Source organism: Oncorhynchus mykiss, chromosome 5 (genome assembly GCF_013265735.2).
Source record: "Oncorhynchus mykiss isolate Arlee chromosome 5, USDA_OmykA_1.1, whole genome shotgun sequence".
NCBI lineage: Eukaryota > Metazoa > Chordata > Actinopteri > Salmoniformes > Salmonidae > Oncorhynchus > Oncorhynchus mykiss.
In genome coordinates, this window is record NC_048569.1 from 9855702 (window position 1) to 9870041 (window position 14340).

Here is a 14340-nt window from a genome sequence, read left to right on the forward strand (position 1 = left end):
TTTTGCCCCCCCCCCCTCCCCCCAGTATTAAGAGAGCACCCGTCAATCACACTTACAACACGGGTACATATGCAGAAAGCAAGCCATCAAAAAATACATTTTAAAAAAAGAAGAAAACTACAATAATGAAATCAATGGAGGACCTGCATTGACGTGGCTGTATATGTCAGAAAACCCTGCCGTCCATCAATAGTTCTTGAAATGATATATTAGAAAACCCTGTCGTCCATCAACTGTGGAGACTTTAATGTATTGGGGTGAGCCGAGCCCATCTCAACTCTTTCATTAGGAAAGCTGGTGAAATTATGGGTTTAAATGGAGTAACTGGCCAATTGGGGATCCTAACTAACTCGAGCCATTCAAAATGGCAACATCGAGACTAATTCCCTTTGGAACCGTGCTTGAAAAGACAGTTAGTGTGAAAAGAAAATACCAGAGCGAAGGCTTTTTTTTAGTACAATTTTTTATTTTATTTTTTTACCCCTTTTTCTCCCCAATTTCGTGGTATCCAATTGTTTAGTAGCTACTATCTTGTCTCATCACTACAACTCCCGTGCGGGCTCGGGAGAGACGAAGGTTGAAAGTCATGCGTCCTCCGATACACAACCCAACCACTGCTTAACACAGCGCAATCCAACCCGGAAGCCAGCCGCACCAATGTGTCGGAAGAAACACAGTGCACCTGGCAACCTTGGTTTAGCGCGCACTGCGCCCAGCCCGCCACAGGAGTCGCTGGTGCGCGATGAGACAAGGATTTCCTTACCGGCCAAACCCTCCCTAACCCGGGCGACGCTAGGCCAATTGTGCGTCGCCCCACGGACCTCCCGGTCGCGGCCGGTTACGACAGAGCCTGGGCGCGAACCCAGAGTCTCTGGTGGCACATTTGGTATCTGTACTGCAGCGCAATTAACCACTGCGCCACCCGGGAGGCCCTGAAAGGCTATTTTTAAGCAAAAAGGCACAAGGGGGGTGTGGTATATGGCCAATATATGGTATATGGCCAATATATGGTGTATGGCCAATATATGGTATATGGCCAATATACCACAGCTAAGGGGTGTTCTTAGGCACCACGCAAAGCAGAGCCCATATACCACAAACCCCCGAGGTGCTTTATTGCTATTATAAACTGGTAATCAAAGTAATTAGAGGAGTAAAAATACATGTTTTGTCATACCCGTGGCTGTCGGCCAATCAGCATTCATGCCTCGAACCACCCAGTTTATAAAACGCTGTATGCAACAAGCTGTCGTCTTAACAAGTATTGTCCAAGACACTTGGCCAAGCAGCTTTTGTGGTAAAATACAAAAAAAGGTCAATTTACAAGGGTCAATCAAATCGCAGGTTTTAGACAACTCAGCTTTTAAAGGCAACGTTCCCGCTGTTCGCAGAGATCGCATTCATGGTAAACACTGCATGTTGGCTCAAACAGAAATTGCCTTTAAAAGCCACCAGGGCCTATATGGTGCTGATCTGAGATCAGGTCTTCCCTGTCCATATAATCCTATTCATTATGATCCAAAAGACAAAACTGATCCTAGATCAGCAGAAGTCCTACTCTGAGACACTTTGTGATGACCCAGAGGTTTAAAAAAAAAAAGAAGATACAAAACTCTATGGTATTGCTGCCGATGGTAGTAATAATTATTTTTACTCTATAACCACTCAGTTGTAGAGTAAAAAAGGCCACCGTTTAGTGACTGACCATAACACTATTAGAGTACGGTCATATTCATTAGTGCACACCGTAGAAAAACGTTTTGCAACAAAAACGAGTTTCTTATTGGTTCAGGTAGTCCCGCATCGTTTAGTGTCTAGTGAATATGATTCCGTCGTCTTTTTCACCTGTATTTGGTGGATCAAGGTCAAGAACATTAGCATTTTATTTGCATAATAAAAACATAAAAATACCTTACATAATATGTACCAGTGGGGGCTGCTGAGGGGAGGATGGCTCATATTGTCTGGAATGGAGCTAAATGGAACGGCATCAAACATTTAGTTTGATGTATCTGAAAACATTCCACTGATTCAGCGTTAGCCATTACCACTAGCCCGTCCTCCCCAAATAAGGTGCCACCAACCTCCTGTGATGTGTACATGTGTCCTACACATGGCAGTGTCTGCCAGGGCAGATAATGCATAATATAGTGATGTTGCATACCGTTGTATGTGTGTATAATAGGGTTTTCCAAACTAGGGGATTTGAAAATGGGAGTCACGATCGATAATTGGTGATTGGTTCATAGAACCTGGCTTAAAATCAGTTTTCTTCCAAGGTTCTTTTCTACACAGATCATCATACATTATTGCCTGATGATCTTCTGCATTTCCTAATACATTTCAGTCAATTCAAACCATATGGTTTTCAGATTAAAATACAGTCAAAAATACTGTCAGACTGATTTGTAAGACTGTCATTGACCAAATAAAAAAAGTTAACATTGTCCATTGATTACATAATTATATATATATATATATATATATATATATATATATATATAAAAAAAAAAGTAATTTAAATGGTGGCTCGTAATTTTAATTTAAAAAAAACAAAACATTGAAATGAGGTTGAGGGTACAAAAAAAGTCCTGGTGAAGAATCTTCATTTGACCAGAGCCAACAGTCTGTTGCACTTTAACTCTACCTACCTGTACAGATTACCTTGACTAACCGGTGCCCCAGCACATTGACTCTGTAACGGTACCCCCTGTATATAGCCTTGCGACTGTTATTTTTACTGCTGATCTTTTATTATTTGTTACTTTTATTTCTTATTGTTTTACTTAGCTATTTTTTTTTTAAACTTATTTTTCTTCAAACTGGATTGTTGGTTAAGGGCTTGTAAGTCAGCATTTCACTGTTGTATTCGGCACATGACAAATAACATTCGATTTGTGCAGCTCTGCCCTTCACATTACATTAACTAACAAATGATCATTCTTTAAAAAATTATTATAATAATTCAGTAAACCAAAGATCAATAATTGACGCAAGGGAGTGGATTGATTAAAAGTCCATACAAAAGCCAAATCTGCGAAGAGACAAAGAACGAAAAAAAAAAAGGTTGTTTCCTTGCATTGAAAAAAAGCTTACACATGCCTAAGTGTGTGTAAACTAGTGTCATTCAGGCTATATACAGTATGAAGGATTTCCCTTGGTCAGCTCTATTGGTCAGTGAAGTGCTGATTTCTGGGCTCTGATTCAGCCCATCCATATTATGTGGAGATTGGTTGATGTGGAGACTGTGTCGTCTCTTGATTGGCTGCTTTGGTTTGTACACAGCACTGCAGCGACAGAAGCTCCTATTGCCCTTCGACCTCAGAGATCAACATGGAATGTGAATTATGACGACGTCTCCGTATTACTTTTCCTACCTGCAAAACAGACAAGACAAAAATAACTTCAGTATGGTAGGGGTCAAGAAGTACTTTCTAATTAAGATGACATTGACCTGATACAGTTATGCTGTTTAGGTAGTAAGTCACAAGCTTGGCATGTTTGATGACTGATTAACATGTGGTCTTAACGCCACCTGAATATACAACTTGTGACCAACCACGACCAAATTGAACTGGGTTTGATTTGCTACAGACCAGTTGAGAGGATCCACCACACTATGCTGTGTCGGTGCCACTTTATAGCTCTACTTAATAAAAAGGTTTCAGCTGCTGTGGACTTATATGGTTCATATACTGCACCAATCACCTATCTGTCAAATATTACCATGGTGATAGTGGACATTCAATTCAGTAGAAAGGGCATTTTAATGACGTTATGTTGAGGTCAGAAGACCTCTTTTACAAGGGAGACCTGCGTGTATTATGCACATATAAAAGTGGTGTCATCAGGCACACTCTTACGGACCAATAGAGGTACATTCTAAATTACAAGAAGAGTGCCAGTCCACATGAACATAACCTCAATGGTTTCATTGTTTATTTCAGCCAAGTGGCTCATTTATATTTGAATGAATCCTTATTTTACAAAGGCAAGTTGACTGAGAACAATGACTTGGGGAGGAGCAGCAGCAGAGAGGAGATGGAACTAATCTGTTTAACGACAGATCCTCTACCAATGCTCCAATGGAGTGACATTCAGCAAACAAAGTGGGCCTTTAGACCGATAACCACAGAGCCGTGTTCATTGGGGAACACCGCTACAAAACATATTGCAATCAAAAACGAGGGGTTTCTTAACAGACAACTAAAAAAAGGTAGTTGCCTCCCTGTTTCAGGAAGTTGTCTTCAGTTTGGTGCCTAATGAACAGGACCCAGGGCTTAGTACAGCTGCTGTATCAGATAGGCTTGAGGCGGGTCTTACACGTCCAGAGAAGAGTGATGTTGTGCAGGGAGCCACCGGAGGAGAAGAAGGCCCAGACGGCCATCAGCAGCATGATGGCGTAGACCGGGAGAATGCTGCCCACGTAGAACGGGTTCAACAGAGACTGGCACCGAGAGAGAGAGAGATACCATGAGAGATTGAAAACCAGATTCAAGAAAAATCAGGGCTGTGTTCACTTACGGCACCACGTAGCAAAACATTTTGCAATGGAAAATGAAAACAAATTCGTAATTGAGAGTTCACTCGGTTTAAAAAAAACATTTATCCTCTACTGAACATGAAAGATTATTAGCTAAACACCAAATGCATGTCTACTACGAACAGAGACTTCAAACATATTCTGGGAAATTATTCATAAAAGCAATACAAATATACTGCTTTTTTATTTTAATGAATGCAGATGCCACTCAGGATGATCAAACAGAGAATCATAAGTCACAATTTATTCAGAAGTTATTCATTAACCATTTTTCTCAGTCTTTGACAAAAAAAAAAGTATCCTAAGCATAACATGAGAACACTTTTGATTGGAGCCCCAGACCACACATCACATTGGTAGTAGTAGCAGCATTAATATAATGAGCTCTGTAACCCTTGGTAAACGAGAGCCTTCGGTGCCTGCAGTAGAATCAGTGTAGGGTGAAGTTGCCCCTAGGACACTGATCTTCAGGATTTCCCCCCACTAAGGTTAGGATTGGGGGAGGGGAAGCGCATCCTAAAACTTCCCCCTGAATGAGTACAATCCCTTATAGAGGGAGAACAGAACATTCCTGTGCAGTGTTCTAGAAAGATGTCCAGGCTCAGGTTCTCTGGTCAAGCCCCCCCCATTGCCCAACACACAGTGTCTACGTTCCAAATGGCACGCTGTTCCCCACCTATATAGTATACTACTTTTCATCAGGGCCCCCTTGTAAAAAGTAGTGCACTATATAGGGAATAGGGTGTCATTTGAAACTCTACAAAATCATTAGCATGTATATAATGAATTACTATATTTCTGTGACACCGTGGTCTGAATACAGTGCTGTTTTTTTTTGTGAGACTGGAGGAGATGGTTCATCTACAACATGGTCCTCTAAAATGGTGTGTCAATCTCTAGAAAAATTAATTGCCAGTCTCATTTATGCATGACTTATCATATAAAAGATTTAATACAAACATAATTAGGATTTGAGGAATCCATTCAACAAATTCTGAAATTAATAAGACAAACTTTAACTCATTCAGTCTTTAGCTGGATTTTTTTGTCAAATTGCTTCAAAAAAAGGGACAATACAGTCAGGTATAGAGTTGTTAAACACAAGCTAACAACCCCCTCCTGTGACTGATTCATGCTAGTGCAACTCATGATGGCATGGGTGACAGACAGGTTGGTTGACAACGTCACGATTCTGAGCGGTCAGACAGCTAGCAATAACGACAAGCTACCGCAATGTGGGGAATCGTAAGGGGCTCGTTTCAGCTAGTTGTATCTTGCTATTGATACCCATGTCTTGTTTTGATGTGTTTTCACTGATTTCATGTGAAATGTTAATATGGATAAAATTAGCCAGCTAGCTAACCAACAACTGTAACAATGTATTTGAGAGAACAAGTGCAAATGCATTTATGTTTGGAGACGAAATATAATTGACATGTTGTCAACAATCTAAGCCAACAGTTGCGCACGCGTCGTTTTCGCTAAACAACCAACCCTGTGTGTGTCTGTGTGTACACTCACCAGGCTGAAGACCATCAGGTGGACACAGAGCACCACAGCGATCACCCACCATCTCTTCCTCTCACAGCCCTCAAAGAACACCACCCCCCAGAAGGTGTGGAGCATCGTCAGCGCCAGGGTCATCAGGGCTACAGGGGGGCAAAGGTCAAAGAGGTCATCGGTCACAGAAGTGGCGCACTTCATTTGTTTTGTTGCTAGTGCACAAAGTGTGTACTCAAGTCCTTTTCCTTTCTCATAAGTCCTGTGCTAAAGAAGTTAGGTGTGCAAAAGCTATTCTATACTTGTCTATTCATGACAAGCACACAATGATTGCAAAGTAATACAAGGCTCGGGTGTAGACAGTATACAACAAGTACAGATTATGAGGAACTTCCACAGGAATATAAAGGCTGCCAGATCGTACAGACAGTAGTGGCAAGTCAAATTAATGGACTTAAGTACTTTTTCAAGCACTAATATTTATTTTCCAGGACTATCAATTTCTAATAGTTCCTATTATGCAATTGTTTCTAGTAACACAACCTCATGAAAAAAAAGGTAACCTTGTAAGTTCTACTTAATAATACGTGTTTCACTATATACATGAGTAGTAAGTCAGTACTGATGGCGTAATGATGAGCACAGTTTTGGCTACCCAGACTATTTGCATTGCTGCACCCCCGCACCTACGTGTTTCCTCAATTACCTCGACACCGGTGCTCTCGCACATTGACTCTGTACCAGTACCCCCTGTATTTTTTATTTTTTTTAAAAAAACTTTATTTAACTAGGCAAGTCAGTTAAGAACAAATTCTTATTTTCAATGAAAATTGATTCAGTGGGTTAACTCGGGGGTTTGAACTCGCAACCTTCCGGTTACTAGTCCAACGCTCTAACCACTAGGCTACCTTGCCACCCCAGTATATAGACTCACTATTGTTATTTTCCAGCTGCTCTCTCTTATTTTTCTCTCTTACTTTTTTTGAAGGTATTTTCTTAAAACTGCATTGTTGGTTTAGGGCTTTGTAAAGTAAGCATTTCACTGTCTACACCTGTAGACAGTCGGCGCATGTGACATAACATTTGATTTGCCTACTGGTAAAAACACTTATTCACATTAACACACAATTACAGCTTCATGACTATTGTATTTTTAAAAATCAGGCAGTCGGGAATTTACTACTTAAGAGCTACGAAAAAACATCTTGCTTCCGACTGGCAGCTTTAGTGGTGTCGCCGGACGGGAGAAGGGCGGGTGAGCTGTGAGGAAAAGTGGATGTGAATGTCTACCAGAACGGCAGGATCAAGGCTGCCGCTTGATAAAGCGCAATATCGCGGGCACAGTGATGTAGCAGTAAAAATGGTAGGTTAACCAGACTGAACAAAAATATAAAAAAAACACCATGTTAAAGTGTTGGTGCCGTGTTTCATGAGCTGACAAATCATCCCGAGAAACTTTCCACACGCACAAAAGGCAAGGTTGAATCTATATTTGCCTGGCATTTTAGCAGTCAGTACCTAATTAGTCAGTTCTGTACCTGCCTGGCTGAGTGGCAGTCTGAGTGGAATGAGCATGCTTGCCTGACAAGCAGAATGCAAAACACGTGAGGAAATAAAACTCGGTAGAAATGAATTCGTACGACCAATACATTTTTTTTTTAGATTACCATATTTGATCATTTTCTGTTCGCCTCACATTTTAATTCAAGTACTTTTCAAGTACCAACTTGAGAAAATGTCTGATTTATAAGTTATTCCAGTACTTTTTCAGAGTGCCAAATTCAAGTACTTTAAGCACCTTGTGCAAACCCTGACAGACAGACACATACCTGAGGTGATGAAGTAGTACTGGGAGTCTCCAAACATGCCCACTGTCCCTGGGCCCAGAGAGTCAGAGAGAGTGTTGATCATGGAGAAGGCTCCGCTCATGATGCCAAAGCCCAGTCCAGCCACTTTAGAGATAGACAAACAGTCAACTGCTAGATCTACATAGTCAACATCAGCACAGTCAACTGCTAGGCCTACATAGTCAACATCAGCACAGTCAACTGCTAGGCCTACATAGTCAACATCACAGTCAACTGCTAGACCTACATAGTCAACATCACAGTCAACTGCTAGGCCTACATAGTCAACATCACAGTCAACTGCTAGGCCTACATAGTCAACATCACAGTCAATGACTAGACATGTAGCATATAATTAACATTATTTGAGTATTTTTTGTGACATTTTGATCAAGTTGTCAATGTGGAGCTTTTAGAGAGTTTCTTGTAGCATTAAATCTTATCAATAAATAGATTCTCAATGTTGATTACAAAAATAATTAAAATCATATCAAAAACCGACAATAATGTTCACTACAGTGAGCTTCCACTTACATTTTACCTCTGCGGTGTGTTATTTAGACAAGCAGGTCTCAAGAGTGTTTGCACATCAACGGAGAATTATGCAGGGTTGGGTACATTTTATTGTGCTAACAACACAAAGATCTGATTAGAGAAGAGACATTTGAAATCTTGCTCCGACTCACTTTATGCCTCAATGCCAAGGTACATGATCATAAATACTGACCTTTGCCATTTCTTTAGAAAGACTTGCCCTAGAAGTAATCATATTAGCTGTCCAGATCAAAAGAACCATACAGATAGATACACATGGGTGTATGAAATGACAAATACTTAATATTGAGGTTTAACTTCTTTGGGGTAGGGGGCAGTATTGGGTAGCTTGGATGTAAAGCGTGCCCAAATTAAGTTGCCTGCTACTCAGCCGTAAAAGCTAGAATATGCATATAATTAGTAAATTTGGATAGAAAACAAAAAAAAGTTTCTAAAAACTGTTTGAATGATGTCTGTGAGTATAACATAACTCATATGGCAGGCAAAAACATTAGAAAATAATCCAACCAGGAAGTGGGAAATCTGATGTTTGTAGTTTTTCAACTAAGCCCCCATTGAAGATACAGTGGGATATTAGCTGTTTCACTTCCCAAGGCTTCCACTAGATGTCAACAGTATTTATAACCTGTTTTGAGGATTCTACTCTAAAAGGGGGGGCTCATAAGAGCTCATTGAATGAGTGTGTGCCACAGCCTAGGTCTGGCGCACTCACGTGAAAGGTAGCTACGTTCTACTTCATTTGTACAGACAAAGGAATTGTCCGGGTTGGAACATTAATGAAGTGTTATGTTAAAAACATCCTAAAGATTGATTCCATACTTAGTTTGGCATGTTTCTACGGGCTGTAACGGAACTTTTTGAACTTTTCGTACGAGGTTTGGCGCGACCTGAACTCGCTTTTGGATTTGTTTACCAAACGCCCTAACAAAAGAAGATATTTGGACATAATCTAACAAATCAAACATTTATGGTGGAACTGGGATTCCTGGGAGCGCATTCTGATGAAGATCAAAGGTAAGTGAATATTTAAAATGCTATTTCTGAGTAATGTTGACTACCCAATATTGCGGGTATCTTTTTTGCTGCTTTGTTGTCTAAAGGCTGCACTCAGATTATTGCATGGTTTGCTTTCTCCGTAAAGTTTTTTTGAAATCTGACACAGCGGCTGGATTAACGAGAAATGTATCTTTAAAATGGTGTGAAATACTTGTATGCTTGAGGAATTCTAATTATGAGATTTCTGTTGCTTTGAATTTGGCGCCCTGCACTTTCACTGGCTGTTGCGGGGGGGTTACAGTCCTAGACAGGTTAATGGGAGTTTAGTACGGTCATGAATCTTTGCCTGGGTTCACCTGTCAACAATCACAGCGGTAGAGGGTAAGATTAGTTCAGTGTTGAGCACCAGCCAGCGGATTAGTCAAACTCATATCACCTAGCATTCCGCTGACAATGATAGGCTACATGCACTTCCAAAATCATACACGATTGGCCCACAGTGGTAATACCAAGCTGAATGGTCAACATAAAGAGGTGTCCTTAAAGCCAAGTAAGATGATAGTTGTCTGTCATGTGACTATATACACACACACAAACGGTCACATATTTAAATCAGTTAATTAAGTATTTAATTAATATGTTAAAGTAAATCAAACGTAAAGATAATGGTATACCATAGGCCATTTCCCGGACTGAAAGGGGGGGGCCGTCTTCTTCACTGATGGCTGCCAGACCTTCATTTGCCTTCCTGATGATACAGTGGAAAGAAGATGTTAATAGCAGTAACACAGTGGAAACGTTATCACAAAAATATCCGTGTTTTTGTGTTCTGAAAAAAGTAACAATGTAGCCCACAGACCACAAATAGTACTGATGAGTATTTACTTTGTAGTCAGATATAGCTAAGAATGGCGCCGGCAGATGGTGACCCGCCTTGGGCTCCGATAAAACATTGCAGATTTTCAAGCACAAGATTTTCACTGTATCCTGCAATCACACCTGCAACCCTGTACGTGTGACTATTAAAACACTTGAGTCTGAGAATTCTCCATTTAGAAGTCACACTAACAGGATTTATGACAACCCCATAACTTTGGACACTGTAAAACGGCTAAGATGTTGTATATGTATACTATGTTGTATATGTATACTATGTTGTATATGTATACTATACGACAGCTTCCTCATCCCTGGTCATTCAAAGTGTAGGAAAACCAATTTGCAAAGAAATCAAAACAAAAATAAGTGTTTCTTATTGGACAAATTCAGGTAAGTCCCTCACCTATTGAGCCTGTTTACTTCCTAGTGAATACTCCCCTGGTTGTACATTGATGCCTGGGCAGGCCTGTTAAGTCATAGTGAAGGGGGGGAAAAAATCTATACTGTTACACATTGCAATATTATTATTTTTATTTTGGGGGAGGGGTGATATATATCAATATTTGACTTCCAGTAGCTAACGCTGCTGTAGGTAGCATTAGTTAGCACTAGTCAGTTGCACCGGCACCACAATGTCAGTATTTTTCATCCTATAGCTTGTTCTCCATCTTTTTAAATAACTAGCCAACATGTTCAACACTTATTTCCATGAGAAATCAAAACTAATTTGCTCAAGCTCTTTCGTCTCTCTGCAGCAGACATAGTGAGCAGCTGAATGACAGAGGGACTTATTGTTGGAGCCAAAGCACAGGGAGAATCTGGGAGCATATTTTCATTCATGGGCAATAATGACAAAACACCAGGTAAAAAACAAGCTGTTATTTTAGATTCTGAACTCAATTTTGAATCACACATTAGGAATGTGAACAAAATAGCTTTTTAACTAACTGAGGGACATAGAGAGACTCATCCGTGCTTTTATTACAAGCAGGCTTGACTACTGCAATGCTCTCCTGTCTGGTCTACCCAAGAAAGCCATTGGTCAACTGCAAAACAGGTACTGACCAAGACCAGACGACGAGCACACATTACACCGGTTTTAAGGTCTCTGCACTGGCTGCCTCTGAGTTTTAGAATACATGTTTAAGATTTTTTAAGATTCCACGATTGTGCAGCCCAATACATGTCAGACATGCTTTTAAGTTATGTACCCAGTAGATTCCTCAGGCACTGGCCTTTTAACCATCCCAAAGCCTAGGACCAAGAGGCATGGAGAAGCAGCCTTTAGTTACTATGCCTCCAGCCTCTGGAACAGCCTGCCAGAGAACCTGGGGGGGGGGGGGACAAAACTGTAGACATATCTAAAATAAATTTGCTTTTTAGTCTTTCATTTTTTATTATTATTTTGTTTTTTTGTCCTCTTACGTTTGTTGTGTAGTAAATATTTCAGTATTTATTTTTCATTGTTTTTATTCGTTTTTTTTCCTGTGAAGAACATTATGCATTATGCATTCCATGTTTGAAATGTGCTGTATAAAGAAATCACATTTTATTTGTCACATGCACCAAATACAACAGGTGAAAAGCCCTTAACCAACAATGCAGCTAAGAAAAATAAGTGTTAAGAAAGTATTTACTAAAATAAACTGAAGTAAGTGAGGCTGTATACAGGGGGTACCGGTTACAGAGTCAATGTGCGGTGGCACAGGTTAGTCGAGGCAATATGTACAGGTTGATTTGAGGTGGTTTATAATGGATTTAACAGACTAGGACTCACATTCACACAGAGTATGGATCAGGGCCATCCTGTTTATGTAATCTTATTTACTATAATCTAAAAGGCAAAACTGATCCTAGATGTGCTTCTATGACTTCAGTAAGCAAGACACACAGACAAAGACACACAGACAGAGACAATGAGAGACATGGCAAGAAAGAGACACAGCAAGACAGACAAGACATAAAGCCCTCAAACCCAACTCTGGACCAGTTCCAGTGCTCGTCTTCATTGTTCCCCTCTAATCAGGGACTGATTTAGACCTGGCACACCAGGTGGGTGCAATTAATGATCAGGTAGAACATAAAACCAGCAGGCTCCACACCTCTTAGGGTAAGAGTTGAGGACCCCTGCCAGAGTGAGATAGCATGATAAAGACAGCAAGAGAATGAGATGTGTGTATGCTGACCTGAGCAGCCTGTAGTATGCAAAGCGGAACACCTCCTGCAGTATGACTGAGAAAATACTGCCAAATATGAGCAGGTTTTTCTGCAGGGTCAGGTCCTGGGCATTGGTGGCCTTCGTGGCTATGAACCACACCAGAGAGGACAGCAGTAAGGACACCAGCCAGAAGAAGGCCCTGAAGAGAGAGAGAAACAGTTGTCATTGTTGATGCAATGAAGCACACCAGTGAACATTTCACTATCTTACTAGCTTCCAAAAACGTATCATGGCATATTTAACATACATAAACTCTTTTGAAAAATGTACTTATGGATGTAATTATAGGGTTAATAATTAATAATTAATCCACTACAACTTAAAATTAAAAAAAAAGATAAGTTAGGAACCACTGATCTAGGTCTATTATCATTTGTCAAACCAACTTGAAATAACAAATCCACAAGTTACCAACAATAACATAATAGCTTACCCTGCAATTAGAATGATGACTCGCAATGGGTCTTTGGCGATAGTGAAAATAAATAGGGAAAACGCTGGCCCAAATGCAATGAACGCACACCCAAAAAACACTGCAGCAGTCATTGCCACTATCTAAACTTGTTCTTCTTGGCTAGCCCGTTAAAAAAAAAAAAAAATCAGCACGCTAACGTTAGAGGATTAATAACGAGGTGAAATGATAATTATCATAAGATAAACGCCCACTGGTTTGCTAGTTAGTCTCTAGAAATTGAAAAAGCAAGTCTGTTTCAAAATAGCGGGCTATGTTTCTCTAGCTAAAATTAACGTTAGCTATCAGTGCAGAAGATAAACTTCATACCGATATCCATTGCTATCTAGCAATACATTTACAATAATTTAATTATTTTCTTTAGCATAAATCTTTAAGTAGCTATATTTCCTTTTCGTTCAGCGATTTTATTGATCGATATTTTAATATTTAGATCCCTCCATGCTCTCATTTCCTAGCTAAGCTTTTTGTTTGTCGAATTTTGTACTTCCGTGTTTGACAATTTGCAACCACGTGACCTTTTTGGCCAGTGCGCGCGTTGAATACGAAAAATAAAATATATTTTTTATTTTCTTTTAACTGTTCTTCGACGAGGCATTGTAGAAGTGGCAGCAACAAGTTGAAATGGGAGTTCAACTTACATTTTAAATGTAAAATTTGGAACACTAACTAAATCATAATAACAAAACACAGTCAATAAAATACATAAATACAATACATGTTCATCATCAGCTAATCAGCAGGCTGGGATGGTGCTGAAAAGGAAACGCGCAGTCCTGCAGTGATCAGGTCCAATTTAGGTGAGTGGGTCTGGCGTAGACTAACATACGATAATTGAGGCGGGAGCATATGGCAGTAGGGGTCAGTTTGTAGTTAGAGAACTTGTAAAGGACCTTGTGAGACATTCCCTGTTTAGAGTGATAAGAGATCCATGGATCTAAGGAGGTGTAGTCCGTGCCCACGATGGTGTCTGATTGAATGATGGTTAGTGCCGCATACCACACTGCGAAAGAGGTGGAACTAGGCATTGGTTGGCCTTTTCATATTTCTCTATCTGTGTTGAACATCTTAGATTTCCCTAGATGTATATTCCTAGGATCTTGGTAGCCTGTAGGATACCTTCTGGAGTTATGTATTGTTATTTGACATGCGTCGTAGTACACGTGGAGTACTTTAGACTTCCTTACCCCTCCTATTATGGTGCGGGTCAATTTGACCAATTTCCACTTTTGAGTTGTCTAAAAATACTAGTTAACCTCTTTTTTTCTCGTTGAAATTAAATAAATTTTCCTCATTTAGGGTCATGAACATAACTTCAAAATGTGGACAC

At 40.1% G+C, this 14340-nt stretch overlaps 1 protein-coding gene across 1 annotated transcript; it reads right to left on the reverse strand.

The window, feature by feature from the left end:
* Nucleotides 1–1865: 1865 nt before the first annotated feature.
* Nucleotides 1866–13510, reverse strand: zgc:114200 (Aph-1 domain-containing protein). Its single transcript, XM_021601607.2, has 7 exons — nucleotides 12972–13510; nucleotides 12507–12677; nucleotides 10116–10189; nucleotides 7873–7995; nucleotides 6065–6192; nucleotides 4324–4447; nucleotides 1866–3377 (listed from the first exon to the last, which is right to left on the reverse strand). The coding sequence occupies exons 1-7, from the start codon at nucleotides 13082–13084 to the stop codon at nucleotides 3346–3348; spliced, it is 765 nt and encodes a 254-aa protein (XP_021457282.1). The 5' UTR covers nucleotides 13085–13510; the 3' UTR covers nucleotides 1866–3345.
* Nucleotides 13511–14340: the final 830 nt, after the last annotated feature.

What these genes read in the sequence shown, in the direction of transcription:
- zgc:114200 (XM_021601607.2), bottom strand. Translation starts at nt 13,084, where the DNA reads ATGACTGCTGCAGTGTTTTTTGGGTGTGCGTTCATTGCATTTGGGCCA. An exon ending in AGTCCGGGAAATGGCCTATG is followed by an intron (nt 7,996 to 10,115) that starts GTATACCATTAT and finishes CTATCTCTAAAG; the next exon opens with TGGCTGGACTGGGCTTTGGC. An exon ending in GTACTACTTCATCACCTCAG is followed by an intron (nt 6,193 to 7,872) that starts GTATGTGTCTGT and finishes GCCCCCCTGTAG; the next exon opens with CCCTGATGACCCTGGCGCTG.